This window comes from Ovis canadensis, chromosome 11 (genome assembly GCF_042477335.2).
Source record: "Ovis canadensis isolate MfBH-ARS-UI-01 breed Bighorn chromosome 11, ARS-UI_OviCan_v2, whole genome shotgun sequence".
Lineage (NCBI taxonomy): Eukaryota > Metazoa > Chordata > Mammalia > Artiodactyla > Bovidae > Ovis > Ovis canadensis.
The window spans coordinates 24,148,879-24,166,726 of NC_091255.1; the positions used below are offsets into that span (position 1 = coordinate 24,148,879).

Here is a 17,848-nt window from a genome sequence, read left to right on the forward strand (position 1 = left end):
GCAAATGAAGTACCTTAAGTATTACTTCCACAAACAAAGAGCATAGAAAAGTTGGATGATTTGAAAAGTCATTCAGCCTTCTTGGTATAATAAGATTACCTGCTTCAAGAACTAAAATATAGAATGACTGTGACAATCAAGGTATTAGTCATTTGCTGGGGATGTGAATACCAACACACACACACACACACATCTCTCCTCTGTTATGGAAAGTCATTGCCAGAGTGCTTTCTTCTTTAAATATGAACCATCCCCAGGTGTCAGGGTCCTGCCTGTTTTGGGTGTTTTCCTTTTTTTTAATTTGATGAGAATGAGTTGACTTATGTGGTCAACTTGGACTTAGAAGCTGCACAGTTTCTGCTGGGACCAGGAATCCTCAGCAAAGTGATAGCATGCACTGCCTGTGACTTTGCAGACCCAGGGTTTGTGGTCTCAGGCTTATCAGCGTATCCTCCACGCTGCCTGGGTGAGCTGGGGGCTGGGAGCTGAAGAAGCTGCTGCTTTGTAGCTGTGGACCAGCTGTCCATCTCTGCGCATCTCAGCTGTAGTATAGGGGAAAACAACACGACCTTCATCGGGTAATGGTGACGGTTCATTGACCATCTAAAGAGCACAGCCTGGTACCCACCAGAGATCTTCCTGATGAAATGGCTCCAAACTTGACAAACAACAGTAAAAGGGTGAGCATAGCCAGAACACTTCTGGCTGAAACACACACACACAAAGAGAGGGGGAGCTTTACTTAACCAAATACCATGACTTATTATGGTCAATGCAGTGATAAGCTATGAAGAGAAAGCCTAGAAACAGAACCTTGTAGGTCTGATGCAATGGTATGTGATGTGAGGTTCACGTGTCACCTCAGTTGAAGAATTAGGCCTGGAACTTTGGCAGTCGATAAAGAAGAAAAAATTAAATCAGATCCTTACATTATACCATATACAGAAATCAACTCCAGATGATTACATGTTAAAAATAAGTCCTTGAAAATTTTCATAGAAAACCTTAATAGAAATGTCTTTTGAACTTTGGAGAAGGGAAAGATTTCTTAAACATAAGATGCAAAGATGTTGACTCTAAGAGAAAAGAGTGATATATTTTTCTGTATTAAAATTGAGTTTTATTTCTTAGACAGCTTGAAAATAAGCTACAAATCGGAGACTATATTGCAGTAAGCACCCTAACAAAAGATTATATAAGAATGTATCAAATGTTCTTTCACATCTGTGAGAGATTATATTCTCATTCAGAAGGATTCAGAATATATTGGCTGACATCATTGGCTTTGGTCTTGGCCATATAACTTCCTTGAGTCAACAGAATGTAAGTAGTTAGGACCTGTGTCATAGCTTAGCGGAAGGTTTAAAAGCATTGCATGTCTCTTTTTCCTGCATCTTCCAACATATCCTAAACTGGAGCTATTCCTTTAGCCTGGGCCCAGAAGTGGGAAGATGTGGAGCAAGGAGCTGACACACAGTTTGGAGCAGAGATGCAATTGACCAGCAGACTTCAGAACAAAAGATAATACTCCTTGTTATAAGCCACTGTTTGGGGGAGTTGGGGGATTGTTTGTTACTGTAGCGAAAGCTGATTGATATAAAAACTTAGTACCTAGAAGTGGGATGCTGTGCTAACTAAAAAACAGAATGTGTAGTTTTGGTTTGGGGGCTGAATGGCAGACAGTGAGGTAATTATTATAGGGGGCTGGAAAACTATCAAGCTACATAATGCAGTAGGGAGACATCTAGGAAAAAGATCACATGTGATCATTTGGAAGGCAGGAAATATACCTACTGAATTCATGGCTTTGGGAGAAGAAATTTTGAGACAGAATGTTGTTTGTGTGAGTTACTTGTTCCTAACTACATTTCATCAGATACAAGAGGTGACAGCAGATAAGACTGGCTCATTTGTAAGCAGAATTGAAAGAGAACATAGTTAAGTCTTGAAATTCTAGAGTTTGCAGAATGAACAGGTGCAAACATCTGTCATTTCAACTTCTGCAGCCTGCAAAATATCCTCAAAATAGAAACCAGCTTTAGGGGCAAATTTCAAAACAAAAGTATGGCCTGGGGTTAAGACCAAGTCAAATGCATGACTGTTATTCCATCTGTTAACACCTCTGAGAGGATTTAGGTAGTCCCAGAGAATGGACAAGGTGGCACAGTGGTAAAGGGTTCACCTGCCACTGCAGGAGATGCAAGAGACGTGGGTTCGATCCCCGGGTCGGAAAGATCCCCTGGAGGAGGGCATGGCAACCCACTCCAGTATTCTTGTCTGGAAAATTGCATGGACAGAGGAACCTGGTAGGCTAGAGTCCATGGGGTCCCAAAGAGTCAGACACAACTGACTGACTGAGCACACACACAGAAAATGGACAACCTCATTTCTTGGAAAAGAGACTGAATCTCATTAATCCTGATGGCATTCAAATACTTAAAGAGTTATATCTAGAGAAAAACAGAGAGGTGTGTCTCAAAGCACATTGTGACTACATACACTTCATAGAAAGTTTTTGATTGTTCCATCGCCAAAAGTGCTATTGGTCTGAGTTAAATAAGACTGACTCTTTAGGACATAAAACGGTCTTGAACTCGTCTGGCCTTTACAGGCAGGAAGCACGCTGATGGCACTGATAAGAAATACCCAGAAGAAAAATAGTGACAAACAGGAACAGATATCACACCAAAAAAGGAAACACTTTTGACTGATGGACAAACAAAGACATGTTTAGCTTCATTACTGGTCAGGGCAATGCAAATCCAAACCAAAAAGAGACCTCAATCCAAAATAATTTGGCTGGCCCAAATGGGAAACTCAGTTGATACCTAGCATCAATGCGGACCTGCATGATCTCTTACTTTAGAGATTGATCTCCTACTTTAGACAATGGTTGAAGCTATCTTATAACAGTGACTATCCTAAAGCAGCAATTCCACTTTTTTATAATACGTAGTAAAAAGTCTTGCCTATACAAAGATGTTCATAGCTGCACTGTTTACAATGGCAAAGATCTGGGAAAACCCTCAAATGCCCTTAAGAGAGAGTGAATGAATAAATTATGTGTTTAACCAATACATTTAACAATGTATTTAACATTAAACCAACCATTTTACCAGCAGTTGAAATGAACTGCAGTGCACACTCCATAAAATGGATGTATATTATCGAAACATTCTTGGCCAAAAAGTAAGTCCCTACAATTATAAATAGTATGTACACTTTTTTCGTGTGTGAAGCAAGAATATACACATTTAGACACACATATCGACGAAAAATAAGCAAGAGAGTTTAGGATGTTGGTTACCTTGGACTGTACATATACACATAGGAAAATGTGGTTATGAAAAGTTGTTGTTGAATCACGCAAAGATGCCGGGATTCTTGGCCCCCGGAGGAGAAGAATTCAATCCAGGGTCAGAGACGAGGCTTGATCATTCAGAGCTTTTGTGTAATAAAGTTTTGTTAAAGTATAAAGGAGACAGAGAAAGCTTCTGACATAGGCATCAGAAGGGGGCAGAAAGAGTACCCCCCTGCTAGTCTTCAGCTGGATGTTATACAGTCCCTGCTGCTGCTGCTGCTAAGTCGCTTCAGTCGTGTCCGACTCTGTGCGACCCCATAGACGGCAGCCCGCCAGGCTCCCCCATCCCTGGGATTCTCCAGGCAAGAACACTGGAGTGGGTTGCCATGTCCTTCTCCAATGCATGAAAGTGAAAAGTGAAAGTGAAGTCACGAAGTCGCTAGCAGTCTGTTAATGAAAGCAAGGAATGTCTTAAAACTCAGAATGGCACCACGCCCCTCACCCATAAGATGCATTTTGGGATAATCTTGGCACCAAATGGTTCATCCTGGGCCATTAAAGGATTAACTTGAATCTTAAAGAAGGGCAGATCACCATACAAATAGTTTCATTTACATAGATTCAGTTCAGTTCAGTCACTCAGTCGTGTCCGACTCTTTGCGACCCCATGAATCGCAGCACACCAGGCCTCCCTGTCCATCACCAATTCCCAGAGTTCACTCAGACTCACGTCCATTGAGGTGGTGATGCCATCCAGCCATCTCATCCTCTGTCGTCCCCTTCTCCTCCTGCCCCCAATCCCTCCCAGCATCAGAGTCTTTTCAATGAGTCAACTCTTCTCATGAGGTGGGGGAACAATATCTGAGAATAACATACTGGTTTGTGAAGTCGGTTCTGAGCCAAGAGGCGGAACCAACTTGAAGACAGAGTTTGGGGTAAATACATCGTACATTAGCATAGCTTAAGATAGATATTTCCATAAGAAAAAGGCATTGGTTAACTTCAGGTGAAACCAGGTGTCATTAGGGCAACACAGTATTTTAAGAGAGATCTCCTTTTAAATTTGTATAGAGAAGGAAAAAATATAGCTGGTTTGTTTCCTGCCACTTAAGAGAGATAAAAATGTCTGACACTTGCAGGCTATTCCCTCCCTTTGGAGACCCCCTGGCCTTCCTGCCTGTTACCCTCTCAGTTAGAAGCAGGTTATTGTCAAGGTGCTAGCTTTTGTTCTGAGTAGGGATTCATATGGAGAAGGCAATGGCACCCCACTCCAGTACTCTTGCCTGGAAAATCCCATGGATGGAGGAGCCTGGCGGGCTGCAGTCCATGCGGTCACAAAGAGTCGGACACGACTGAGCGACTTCACTTCACTTCACTTCATTGCTTTATCAGAAAGAACTGCAACTTAAAAAAAGAGACTGTTTTGAATACTTTTCAAAAACGTTTTATTTCTTGGCATTCTTTATAATAGTTTATTCGCTTTTTATGTTTAGCTGGGATGGCTCTTTGCTGCTGGGCAGGCTTTGCTCTCACTGCGGAGAATGGAGGCTCCCGTCTAGAGCCAGCGTTCAGGCTTCTCACTGCCGTGGCCTCTGTTGTTGCAGGGCACAGGGCCTAGCATGGGGGCCTCAGTAGCGGCGGCTCCCGGGCTCTAGAGCACAGGCCTCAGTAGTTGTGTGCACGTGCTTAGTTTCTCTGTGCCATGTGGGGTCTTCCCTGATCAGGGATCAAACCCACGTCTCCTGCATTGGCAGGTGGATTCTCTACCACTGGGCCACGGGGGAAGCCCCTGTTTTGTTTTTAATTGACGTGCAGTTGATTTACAATGTTGTGTTAGTTTCAAGTGTACAGAAAAGTGATTTGGTTATAAATATATACGTATATATGTGTATATATATGATCGTTTGCTCTAAAATCATAGGCTATTAGAGTTAAAAGCACCCTTAGATAGAAAGAGTTCTATGTTTCCCAAATGAGGAAACCAGATCGGAGGAGTGACTGATCAAAGTTACTCAATTCTTGCGCAGCGCAACCCAGCCTGCTCCTTTTGTAATCCTCCTCCTCCAGGGCTCATACAGTCAAGCCAAGGCTTCTTCTTTTCTCACTCTCCCCCACGTCTAACCCAGCCATCGTTCTGTTCTGCTCTGCTATGACACTCCTGGGTCCATCCACCTTGCACAGCACCTCCTGCCACCCAAAGCCATTATCTCTCCCCCTAGACTTCTGCTAGTGCCTCCTGACTGGTCTTCCTACATTCTCTCTTGCTCTCCAAATAACCTATTTCCCGTGCAACTGAGAGAAGGATCTTCTTTTGTAAAAAAAAAAAAAAAAAGTCAGTTCTTATCTCTGACTGACTTTCTCAACTGTGTCCCCAAAGCACCTAGAATAAAATTCAAATTCATCGCAGCTTCCCAGCTTCACCTGAACTGGTCTCTGCCTTCCTCTCAGGCTTCCCCTCCTGTCATTCCACCCCCACCCAAGTTTTATGTACCACTCTCACTGACTTTCCTTCTGGAACATTCTAGACTGGTCTCTGCAGGTCACAGGTGCTGCCAGTATCCAGCTCACATCCTTCAGCTAGGCTTTTCCATCTTAGTGCACACAAGCTGACTTCAGCCATGGAAGACAGCTCTGTCCCTGAGCAGCCAAGGACAGCAGTGGCAGGGAGCAGGCCTCACAGGTGACAGACAGCAACTGACGATAAATATCCCAACTCCCCTGCTCTTAGGGGAGATAATTCAGCTGTGTGCTCTACACTGCATCTCAAAGCGCCCTGGGGAGTCAGCCCCGCCACTCACAAAGTAGCTGGCCTGATAACATGCTCTTTATTAAGTCCTCGTTTTGCTCCCTGGTTCCCTTGCTCATCTTTCCTGCACTTCCCAAATAAATTACTTTCTTCAAATCTTTGTCTTAGGTCCTATTCAAGGGCCACGTTAAGATACCACATTAGATCTTTGCACTCCCCATTCTGTCTGCCTCGAATATTCTACCCCTCCAAGTCTCAGCTCAAATGCCAACTCTTTAATTCCCCCTCTTGTCATATCTCTGTGTTATGTGTCCTCACTGACTTATCCTATTTGAAATTATCTTGTTTATATAATGAGCTGAAAAATTATGTCTCTCCCAGGGGATTAGCTCTACAAGGCAAATGTCTTGAGTATCTTGGTTCCCAGCACAGGGGGAGGGTCTGGCACATAGTAGGCACCCTTGAAATATTTGTTGACTTAGTTAACGAGTAGTTTTTGCCAGAAGGGATGTCAAATACAGCATCAAGGGTAAGATTTACAGTAGCTGTTTGAGCTTGTGCATTTCTAATTGGCAAGCAAATGGTTGGCGTGTAAATGGATACCGCTATTGTGTTTGAGTGGTTGATTCTCTTTAGCGGGTTTAATCTGCTTCCAACTACTCTAAAGTGTTTGCAGTTGCTGTGCTAATTACGAATCCCGATAAACTCTCCATTAAAGTCTATCTTCTAAGTACGTTCAACACAATAATACTGTTAGATGGAATTATATATGGTTGGCAGTAAGAGAACCATATTTATTTAGTAACGGTCTTAAACTCAACTTGCCTTCCCACTGAGGTACCTGAATAAGTGAAAGTAGACTACGTTTACCCGCTTGCTTATTTATGCAGGGGAGACCTTGGCAGGGGCTTGCCCTAGGGGATAGAGATGTGGAGGCCAGAAAGAAACTCCATGTGCAGCCCTTTGGAGAAAACTCAATTCTTCTGTGGCCTTGGCCCATCTCATGCTCGCCTGGCATGAACACAAGGCAAGCACTCATTTGGATTCATAGGGCCAAACCTTTTGCTGGGGGCATTTGGGTGCAGACCAATGTGTGTGTTTGGTATTAGTAATAATCTCTATGTTTTTATTTCCTCATTTGTAAAATTGATTTATAGCAACCACTTCATACCTTATTTTGAGGCTCAAATTAACACAGAGTGTAAAGGACCAAGGAAGCTATAAATAGCTGTGAACACATACAGACCCTATTGTTGTAATCGGAAGCCACTGATTCCTATTTGGAAACAGTTCTGTCTGTGAAGCACGTCCTCACTTGTCTCTTATTTATAGAAAAGCTTTAGTCTCCCAGGCCTCCACTGAGTACCAAGAGGCTGGTTCAGGAATTACTGACTGGAAGAATATGAACGTATTGTAACAAAAGACAGTAATTGGGCCAAGAGAACAGGTAATAATTTACACAACAGATCAACTATATAGTAGAGTCACGTAATCTTTATTTCCTCCCTGATGGACTTAGATAACAGTGTCTGACTCATATTCCTGAGATGTCTTACAGATATTAAAACCCCTACTAGATGGAAGGAGCTAACTGCATGATAACAATGAACACAGAGCCCCAAGATTGGTTGGAATTGGAAAGTTCATGATATTGACTCCTGATTAACCACCACTGACCAATCAGAAGAATGTCCACAAACTCATCAAACCTCACAAGCCTCTTCCTTAAGGATAAGGGATCTTTAAAAACACTTTCCCCAAATGAGATCTCAGGCCTTTGGAACATTAGCTCCCCTCATACCCCTTGCTTGCCTTTCAATAAATGCTCCACTTTGTTTCACCACCACCATGTCAGTAGACCGGCCTTACTGAGCTTGGGCGAATGGCCCCAAGTTTGGTTTGGCAACATCAGGTTCCACTGAGGCATGGGCCAGATCTTTAGTTCACCTAAACAGTCATCAGCAGGATCACATGCCTGTGTTAAGCCAGGAGCTCAGAGTCTAGACAGGAAAGCAGGCTCAGGAATAGGCAAATTACATCAGAAGGCAGTCTGTGCAAGCCCAGAAGGGAAATCATGGTGTCTGGAATCCATAGGAAACAAGGAGGGCTGGGAGAAAGGAAAGAAGGCTTCACTGAGGAGGTGATTTGGAACAAGAGTGGAACTCACCACATGAAAAAAACAGTTCTCCTTAAAGAAACGAGCATGAGCAAAGACCAGAGTGTATCTGGCAGGAGGGCGTGGGGCACTGAGTGTAGATATGGGGTTACAAGTGGTATAGGTTGTGGCCACATTAGGAGGCAGATTGCAGGGTAAGCTAAGACACTCAGGCAGCACCTGGGAGTGAGTCTGTCGAGGGGCGGTGCAGAGTGCTGGTTCAGAACTGGAGCCAGACTGTCTGCTTCTGAATCCCACTTTCCTAGTGACTAGCTGAGTAATCTTCAACAACTTCTCTGCACCTTGGTCTCCTCATCTGTGCAACGGGTGATAACAGCAATAACTACTTCCAGGGCCACGAGGAAGAAAAGACAGCTTAAAACACATGAAGCGCTTAGAGTAGCGTAGCACACGTGAAGTATACAGAGTGATGTTAGCTCACAGCTGCTGTTTTCCTATGGACGGGCAAGATTAAGGGACCACCAGGAGCCTTGAACCAAGTCTCAGAAGTAACAACATAGACGTTGGAGGAAAACTGTGAGGGCCACCTGTCGTAGAAGGCACGGCAAGGGGATGTTTCCAGAAGGAAGGGTCCACAGGATCAAGGGTGCTAAGACGCCAGGCAAGATGAAAGTCAAGGTGGCCATGGATTTAGCAGCGATGAGGTCACTGGTGACTTTAGCCATTGCAGTTTGGGTGGCATGGTAGAGACAGAAGCCAGTTTGCAGTGTATTGAAAGCATGGGCAGGGGAGAAGTAGGGGGAGTGGGGCCAGCACTTCCCGTTGTTTGCCTGAGAAGGGGCACAGGTGAGAGACAGCAGAGGTAGAAGACAGTAAATTCGGTCACATGTGCTTTGCCAAATACCCATTACATCCCACCATTGTCTCCTGTGTGGCTCACAGCCTCTGGTCGGTTAGCCAGGAGAAAGATCAGAATCAGTAAGTCATAGATGAGGATACTTCCGGTAGACAGAGATCAAGAGGGGGCAGAGCTCGGACTTCCCTGGTGGTCCAGTGGTTAGGAATCTGTCTGCCAATGCAGGGGACATGGGTTCAGTCCCTGGTTGGGAAGATCCTGCACGCTGCGAGGCAACTAAGCCCAAGGGCTGCAACTACTGAAGCCCGTGTGCCCTAGAGCCCATGCTCCACAGCAAGAGGAGCCCCTGCAATGATAAGCCCCTTCATCACACGGTAACTAGAGAGTAGCCCCTACTCACAGAAATTAGAGAAGACGCCTGTGAGCAGCAATGAAGACCCAGCACAGCCTAGGGTAAAACAACCTCAATAAATAAATAAATAACATTAAAAAAAAATTTTTTTAAGAGTGACAGAGCTGGAAGAAAGTCCGGGTTACCCATTTCCTCTCTTTTCATGATATGACTGCGGGCAAGGGAGGACTGGGCAAGAGGAGGCAGGATGCTCAGCACCATCTACCTGCTTCATCACATCTGGATCTAAAGGATCCATCTGTTGAAGGTGGAAGGAGGCAGAAGAGATTGGTGACAGACTCCTTTAAACTAACACAGGCTGGTTAAACGCGTCGCATCCTACTGAATCACCTCGTGTTGGGGGTGGTGGGAGAAATCTGTGGTTGAGATCGGTTCCAGCTGGAAACAGTGAGGGCAGGATGGATCCCAGATCAGCAGAGGGAACAGTGTCTATTCTCCACACCTGCCCCTTCTCCACAATCAATTCTTGGCCATTTTAGATAAATCTGGGTTTTCTTTGACTCTGCGGCTGGGGAGTTGAGGCTGAGTGGGGCCCTTTGGTGAAAGAGATGCCCTCTACTTACCATAACAGGATTCTCTTTTTAACCAGCTGTTTGAGGACTGAGGCCCAAGTCAGTTGGCTCTTTTGGTAGGGTGAAGATCTTATTTTCAGAACGTTATGACAGTGAATAATGAGGGCTAGATCATGCTTACGTGCTTAATTGGGAACCGTTTTCCTTTAATATCTTTCATCATACTATAATTTTTTTCCTGTTGACATAGGTCAGAGAAATTTGTTTATAGTGCAACCAACTGTGTTCTTCTCATTAGCATGAAGAATAAGTCCATGTTTTATTTAGTTTTCATAATTTATTTTCAAAAGTATCGACACTACTCAGAACAGTGTGACAAGTGTGGTAGGGAGTTATAAATCATTTAGTCAAGACTTTCCTTTGTAATACAATTCTATATAGTTGTGCAGACATGCTAGTGATCTTTGATTTTTCATTCTGCTCTTTTCTTTAAATGCTCCTATTGACTTTATTCCAGGAAAGGCACATTAAACTCCTCGGGTCTATTAAATTATTTTTTTTTCTGATAAATATTTTAGGTGCTAACTTTGAGAATGGTATAAGCAGTAACATTTTCGCTAAGACATCTAGGAAAATTTTACAAGCTTATTACAATATTCCAAGAGTGTTTTATAATGAAAGCTTTTTAAAAAGCTTTTGATTAGTCCATGACATGTTTTATTTATTTATGCAAGTTAGTACCACAACCAATGAAATTTATTGTTAAAGTGTAAAGCGTATAGCTTATTTTTTTTACCAAGATTTTGACAATTGTATTTTTGCTTTCATGAGATTGAATAGAGAGCCAAGGTCAATGAAAACATAGTTTAGTCAGAAAATAATGTATTATATTGTTAGCACTAGGCTTTGGTGATGTGGAAGACATAAAAGACAGTGTTTGAGGCTAATAAACCAAAAAGGAAGACAGTCTCCAAAAATGGAAATATTTTCTTTTTTTTTTTCTTTTATATAGTAGTAGTATTTGGGGGCTCCCCTTGTGGCTCAGTTGGTTAAAGAATACACCTGCAGTGTTGGAGACCTGGGTTCGATCCCTGGGTTGGGAAGTTCCCCTGGGGAAGGGAAAGTCTACCCACTCCAGTGTTCTGAACTAGAGAATTCTATGGGCCATGGGGTCGAAAAGAGTCAGACAGAACTGAACGACTTTCACTTACTTACTTAGTAGTAGTTAGACTACTAAGTCGGAGAACGCAATGGCACCCCACTCCAGTACTCTTGCCTGGAAAATCCCATGGACGGAGGAGCCTGGTAGGCTGCAGTCATGGGGTCGTAAAGAGTCGGACATGACTGAGCGACTTCACTTTCACTTTTCACTTTAATGCATTGGAGAAGGAAATGGCAACCCGCTCCAGTGTTCTTGCCTGGAGAATCCCAGGAACGGCGGAGCCTGGTGGGCTGCCTTCTATTGGGGTTGCACAGAGTTGGACACGACTGAAGCAACTTAGCAGCAGCAGCAGGAGCCTGATGAGTCACTTAGAACAGCAAAGATCGTGGGAAGAAAATGCATCCTTCTGATTTGTTTGGGTAATACCTTTAAGTCAAAGACTTTGGAATGAGGAAACCATAACCCTGGGATTTTGGAAAATCATGTTCCAAACCAGGGCAGAGGAGACCCAAAGAGGGCAGTGGGAGATTCCAGGGAATAAACCAATGGATGGCCATCCAATATGAGGCCAAAATATGGCAGGAGGGCTGAGAGGGGCAGGGCAGCCTTCAAGGCCTATAACTTGTGCAGTCTCTGCTGCTGCATACTTGAAATGTTTAGTTTTTAAACAAGGGATTCCCTCATTTTATTTTGCACCAGAACCTGCAGATTATGTGAACATCCTGGTCAGGGATGCAGGCTTGGTGGAACACGTGGACTGCAGACTTTTTCTAGGGCTAGCAGGCAAGCCCTGACTTCAGATGCTCCCCATGTGAACTTGGCTCTTGAAACTCACCCACCCCTGAGAAAGTTGAGCCAGCCAGAGAGAGGACCTGGCCAATTTGCAATCAGAGCATTGCAAAGGGCAGCTGTAACATGTATTAGACAAACCAAGCAGGGAGGGAGGAAACACAGAATCCTCTCAGAAACCATGGACAATGAATGGGGCTCTGTGCTGCAAGCTTTCTCAAGCATTTCCATATTAAAAAGATCCTAGCACAGAGGCATTGGGAACCCAGTTTTAAGGATAATAACCCAGAGGTTCAGGAAGATGATCAGAACCAACTGTTCCAGTGTTAACACAAGTTCATGTGACCGACGCGTTGCTGCTGCTAAGTCACTTCAGTCGTGTCTGACTCTGTGCGACCCCATAGACGGCAGCCCACCAGGCTCCCCAGTCCCTGGGATTCTCCAGGCAAGAACACTGGAGTGGGTTGCCATTTCCTTTTCCAATGCATGAGAGTGAAAAGTGAAAATGAAGTCACTGAGTCGTGTCCAACTCTCAGTGACCCCATGGACTGCAGCGCACCCAGCTCTTCCATCCATGGGATTTTCCAGGCAAGAGTACTGGAGTGGGGTGCCATTGCCTGCTCCGTGACCAACGCGTAGTGAGGCCAAATAAACTGAAACTTTGGAGTTTTGAGTAGAAAAAGGTTTATTGCAAGGCGTTGCTAGGAGACAAGGTGGCTTGTACCCTCAAAAGCCAGGTAGGTGGTGGGAGGGAGGTTCAGAGGGAGGGGATGTATGTATACTTATGGCTGATTCATGTTGATGTATGGCAGAATCTAACAGTGTTGTTAAGCAATTATCCTTCAATTAAAAATAAATATATTAAAAAAAAAAAAAGCCTGGAGCTCCCTGAAAGGTTTTGACAAAGCACTTTTAAAAGCAGGTGAGGATACTTGTTTTAGAAAGTGTATTTTCTTCACTTAACAAAATGCCATCTACATTGCTTGTTAAATCGCTGAACTCTCCTTAAGCTGTGGTCTTTCTGATTGTTCCTTTTATTAGCTCAGCTTCTCAAGATACTCTGGAGTGTGAGGTAGAATTTCTGTGTCAGATTCAAAATGTTGTACACATTTTAAAGAAAAATCCCCTAATTTACTTCTTCCACATTCCACCTTTTAAATGAATAAAGTGATTATTACGCCTAAGTGTGAATAATGTTTAAAAAAAAATAAAAAGCAGGTGAGGTGGGGGAGGGGCGCAGCTTACAGCTTGTGCACAGCTTGTGCACAGGTCTCGGATTGGCTGATGATGAGGAAACAGGGCGGAGTCACGGGGTTAACTTTGTCAGTCCTTAGGTTCCAGGAGGCCTGGGCCTCTGTGCTCCTGCTCAGCACGTAGTTAACATCTTTCATTAGGTGAAGGGGTCGGGGAGAGTTCACATCTGCAAAACAACTCAGGAAATTCGCATCAAATACTATAATCAAAGTACATCAGAAAGGCGCTAAAGCAGGACAAGGGGGAAGGCCCCACAGGATCCTGCTCAGTTACACTAGTAAGTGGTGGCCTGGATTAAAATGCAGGTGTCTGGACCCAAGTCCAGTGCTTTCCCCACTACGCTAGAGGACAGAGGGGAAGGCCAGGGAACCCAGATGTTCAGACTCTTCAGGCCAGAACACCCCAGGCCCAGCTCCACCTCTGAGCTGAGTACAATGTCTGTGACCAGATCAGTTCACTCCAGACACCAGGAGGCCAGACCAGGCAACCGGGGTGTCTCTTTGGGTGGCCAGCTCTCAGCTGAGCCTGGGAGCCAGGCCTCAGGGGCGCTGATGGAAAAGCGTCCCTGCCTGGGCTCCCCTGGGCTTCCGGGGCTGTGGTCCCAAGACGCAGTGGGAAATGGGCAGTGGCCGAGGAGGGGCCCGGGCCGTCCACCCACTGCCCCGGGGGAGAGGGCTCCTCGGGGGACTTTCCTAGCAGCCTGTGGACAGGAGGCGTTGGTGGTTTGGGGGGACATATTTTGGGGTCAGACTGTTGCCACTTCCTGCCCCTGCATCCTTGCTCTGTGGGGTGCAAAGGCTGGGGCTTTTTCCTACCAGTCCCTGCAGAGGGGGCACCATGCCCTGGCCTCCAGGTGTGCCACAGGAATCCTGCAGCACTTTCTGCTATTTTAGGGGCCCCCATCGGGCCCCGCTTCTCTCTCTGAGCACAGCCCAGCTCTTGTGGTCCTGAGCATGAAGCCGGAAATCACAGAGGAAGAACCCCGTCTGGGAGTAAAGGTGGGGCTCTCTTCAGGGGTCCCGGTGTGGCAGCTCCCTTGTCCTCTGCTTCTGGCTCCTCATCTGTGATGTGAGATGAGATGTGTGTGCATGTGTGTGTGCTAGTAGCTCAGCCGTGTCCAACTCTTTGCTACCCCAGGGACATGGCTCCTCTGTCCTTGGAATTCTCCAGGCAAGAATACTGGAGTGGGTTGCTATGTTCTCCCCCAGGGGATCTTCCCAACCCAGATATTGAACCCAAGCCTCCCGCATTGTAGGCAGATTCTTTTACCATCTGAGTTACCAAGGAACCCAGTGAGATGCGATGGTTCACCCCACTTGTCCTGATAGTCCTCTGAGGGCCGGGCTGATTCGGCTCACACTTGCCCCTGAATACTCACAGGGACTTTACAAAGTGTGTATTTTGGGTTCAGGGCATGACAGCTCAACAACCACAAAACTGAGGTGACGAAACATTCAAAAGCCAAGTCCAGGTCTTGCCTACCACACCTCTGAGCTTCTGGTTTTGTGTGAGCTTTCTAAATTTTAGATGGGCTTGGCTCCTAGGGTGAGTGGTGGGTGCTTGAATCCACGGACTGTAGCCCACCAGGCTCCTCTGTTCATGGGATTCTTCTGGCAAGAATACTGGAGCTGGGTACCATTTCCTCCTCCAGGGGATCTTTCCAACCCAGGAATCAAACCTGGTCTCCTGCATTGGCAGGTGAATTCTTTACCACTGAGCCACAGGGGAAGTAGCTCCTAGGGTGGGTGGGATCCAAATCCTTAGAGGCTGCGATGAGCCCTGCTAAGCTCTGTTTCCCTTGATCGTCATCAGAAAGGGCAGGGGGACAGCCCCAGCAGTTCCCTCAGCAGTTATGGCCTGTTAAGGCCTGACCAAAAGGCAACCGTTCCATGTCGGATGGAAGAGGGGGCTGTTTAGGATGTAGCTTGTGGTTGGGGCTCTGTTTGCACTTGGAGACCCAGAACATCATTTAATGCCAAACCAGAGAGGGTCTCAGTAGCCATCCAGTGAGGCTAGCAGTAGGGCTGGATTATCTAGAGAGCCCTCTCTTGATACTCCAATGACCTTGAACTCAGAATACAACAGTCCATAGTGAGGTTCAAGCAAGTGTCTTTTGATAAAAGCTTCCTGAGTCATCCTAATACTAATCGTATTTCCAGGGAAAGAGTCACTGATTTAGGCCAGCCTCCCCAAGTGGCCCAGTGGTAAAGAATCCACCTGCTAAGCAGAAGACATGGTTCAATCTCTGAGTTGGGAAGATCCCCTGGAGAAAGGAATGGCAACCCACTCCAGTATTCTTGCCTGGGAAATCCCATGGACAGAGGAGCCTGGTGGCTATATTCCAGTGAGTTGCAGAGAGCTGGACACGACTTAGTGACTAAACAACAACCCCACATTTAACTTATATTTTAGCAGTGTTTTCCCCTTTAATATAGTGAATAGGTTACTTCTCCAATGGAAAAAAAAAGTTATAAAATTGGTTTGATCAAACATTATCTTATAAATTTTCTTACTAAGAATACAATTAATCCACAATTATAAATAACTTATTTCAATTCACCATTATATCAAAATTAAAAAGACAAGACCAGTAGTTTTGAAAGAAGATAAAAATTAAGTAGAAACAGCATAGGAATGGAAAGAAAAAGCTCACCAAAGATCAGTAAAAATGACTGTTACCAATGTCCATCAAGAGAGCCAGCTTAGTGTGTTAAGAGTGTGGGCTCTGGTACCACACTCTTAACAATGTATATATACATTGTTGTGTATATATAACATAGAATGTATAACAACACCACATTTTAGGTGGGAGAACTAAGGCCCAGAGCGGGGAAGTGATCTGCCCCAAATTTCACAGAAAATCGACAGCAGAGCCCAGAAACCCTGTCTCCCGGTTCTTCACCCTTTTTCTGCAGAAGAACCACACCTCCTTACCTGTCACAATTCCTGGATTCTTTCTCTTCTTTTAGATTTTTAAAAATAAAGTTATTTTTAATTAGAGGATAACTGCTGTACAGTATTGTCTCCGTTTCTGCTCTGCATCAGCACGAATCAGCGACAGGCACATACATGGGTCCCTTCCCTCTGGCACATCCCTCTCAGCTCCCATCTCATCCCACCCCTTTGGTGGTAGTTCAGTCACTAAATCGTGTCCAACTCTTGCGACACCATGGACTGTAGCCTGCCAGATTCCTCTGTCCATGGGATTCTCCAGGCAAGAATACTGGAGTGGGTTGCCATTTCCTTCTCCGGGGGATCTTCCTGACCCAGGGATCGAACCCAGGTCTCCTGCATTGCAGGCGGATTCTTTACCAACTGGGCTACGAGGGAAGCCCCTCCCACCACTTTCAGTTGTCACTTAGCACTGGGTTTGAGCTCCCTGATAAATACAGCAGATTCCCATGGCTATCTATACATAGGTAGTGTATATGTTTCAATGTTACTCTTTCAATTCGTTCCCTCCCTTCTCCTGGGCTCTTTCAAACCCCCTGGTCCTACCATTTTCTTCTATTCATTGGGTCCTGCAGGCTCCAGCACAGGCCCTCAGTGCAAACCACAAACCTGGCCACATCCCAGGCCTGAGCAAAAGATGACTTAAGGCCCTTTCTCCACTGACAAACAACAGGCCCAGGTCCTAAGGCTCGAGCCCAGGAAACAGGATCTTGTGAATATGGCCCAGGTCCTCTGGGCTCCATTTCCAGCCTCTCCCTGCAGGCCCACTTCCTTCCCCCGTGCCAGATGCATCCACTCCACGTCATCTGTCAGCAAGCCATCCAACAATTGTTCAATTTTCCTTAAGGGATACGTCACGTTTAATCCTCAAACAAGACTGTGAGCAAATGGCATTATTTCGAGATGAGGCTGAGAGGTTAAGAAAGGAAAAGAAGTCACATAGGTGGTGTACAGAGGAACTGGGGCCGGCGCCAGGCAGAGTCCACCCTCATAACCACACACAGCATGCTATCCAGCCCCCACCCCCCACCCCCACTCCGGTAAATTCCACCTTCATCCTTCCAGACCCAGTCAAGACGCCACATTGCACCCCAGTGAGAGCCTCCTTCCCCCACCCTGGACACATGCAGAGCCTGGTCTGCATATTACAGCAGCCCTGACCGCCGGTACCCACTTGTTGGTTGGCACGTCTGTTTCCCTTTCGAGACCCTGGCTATGTGGTCAGCTCTCCTCTCTCGCCTGGCTGCCTGAGTGCCAAGCAGGCCCTCAGAAGATGTTTGCTGAGTGACTGAGTGAGTGAGCAGATGAATGAATCAGCGCATCAGAAACTGGGATCTGTCACCAGCTTCCCACGTGAGGAATGGTGCCCATCAACACAGTCGGGAAGTGGTCCGATCACATGTGCTAGAGGGTCCAGGGGAGTACAAACCAGCAAAGGGTTTGGGCCAGAGCTGCTCACCCTAATATTGTCACTTGCTGCCCGTAGGACTCCTTTCACCTCCGGTGCATCTGCTACTCGTCTGCGGCAGAGGGATGACAAGAGTCACTGTGCACCCACCCTGGATGGGGTGCTGGGGCCTGAAATGGGCACCATGACAGAGGCACTCCTGCCCCTCAGGAGCTTCCAGACAAAAGAGGGGTGTGGGCCACGAGGCAATTCCTCGGGTGCAAGGTGGCTGCTGTGGGGAGTGAGCCTGCTTCATGCTGGAGCTCGGTGGTGGGGTGGGGTCAGGGGCAGCCTGCATGGG

General features: G+C 45.9%; 1 protein-coding gene across 3 annotated transcripts in view; it reads left to right on the plus strand.

Moving 5' to 3' along the window:
• The first annotated feature begins 457 nt into the window (after positions 1-457).
• Positions 458-17,848, plus strand: part of CCL1 (C-C motif chemokine ligand 1) — a 34,478-nt gene continuing 17,087 nt past the window's right edge. The window contains exon 1 of one of the 3 annotated variants that reach the window (XM_069542670.1): positions 458-680. Coding sequence is in view for 1 of the 3 variants with exons in the window: in XM_069542666.1 (XP_069398767.1) it covers positions 648-680 (33 nt within the window). In the remaining 2 variants the exon portion in view is untranslated. The remainder of the gene's footprint in view (positions 681-17,848) is intronic. The other 2 variants (XM_069542668.1, XM_069542666.1) reach the window with 2 other exon arrangements.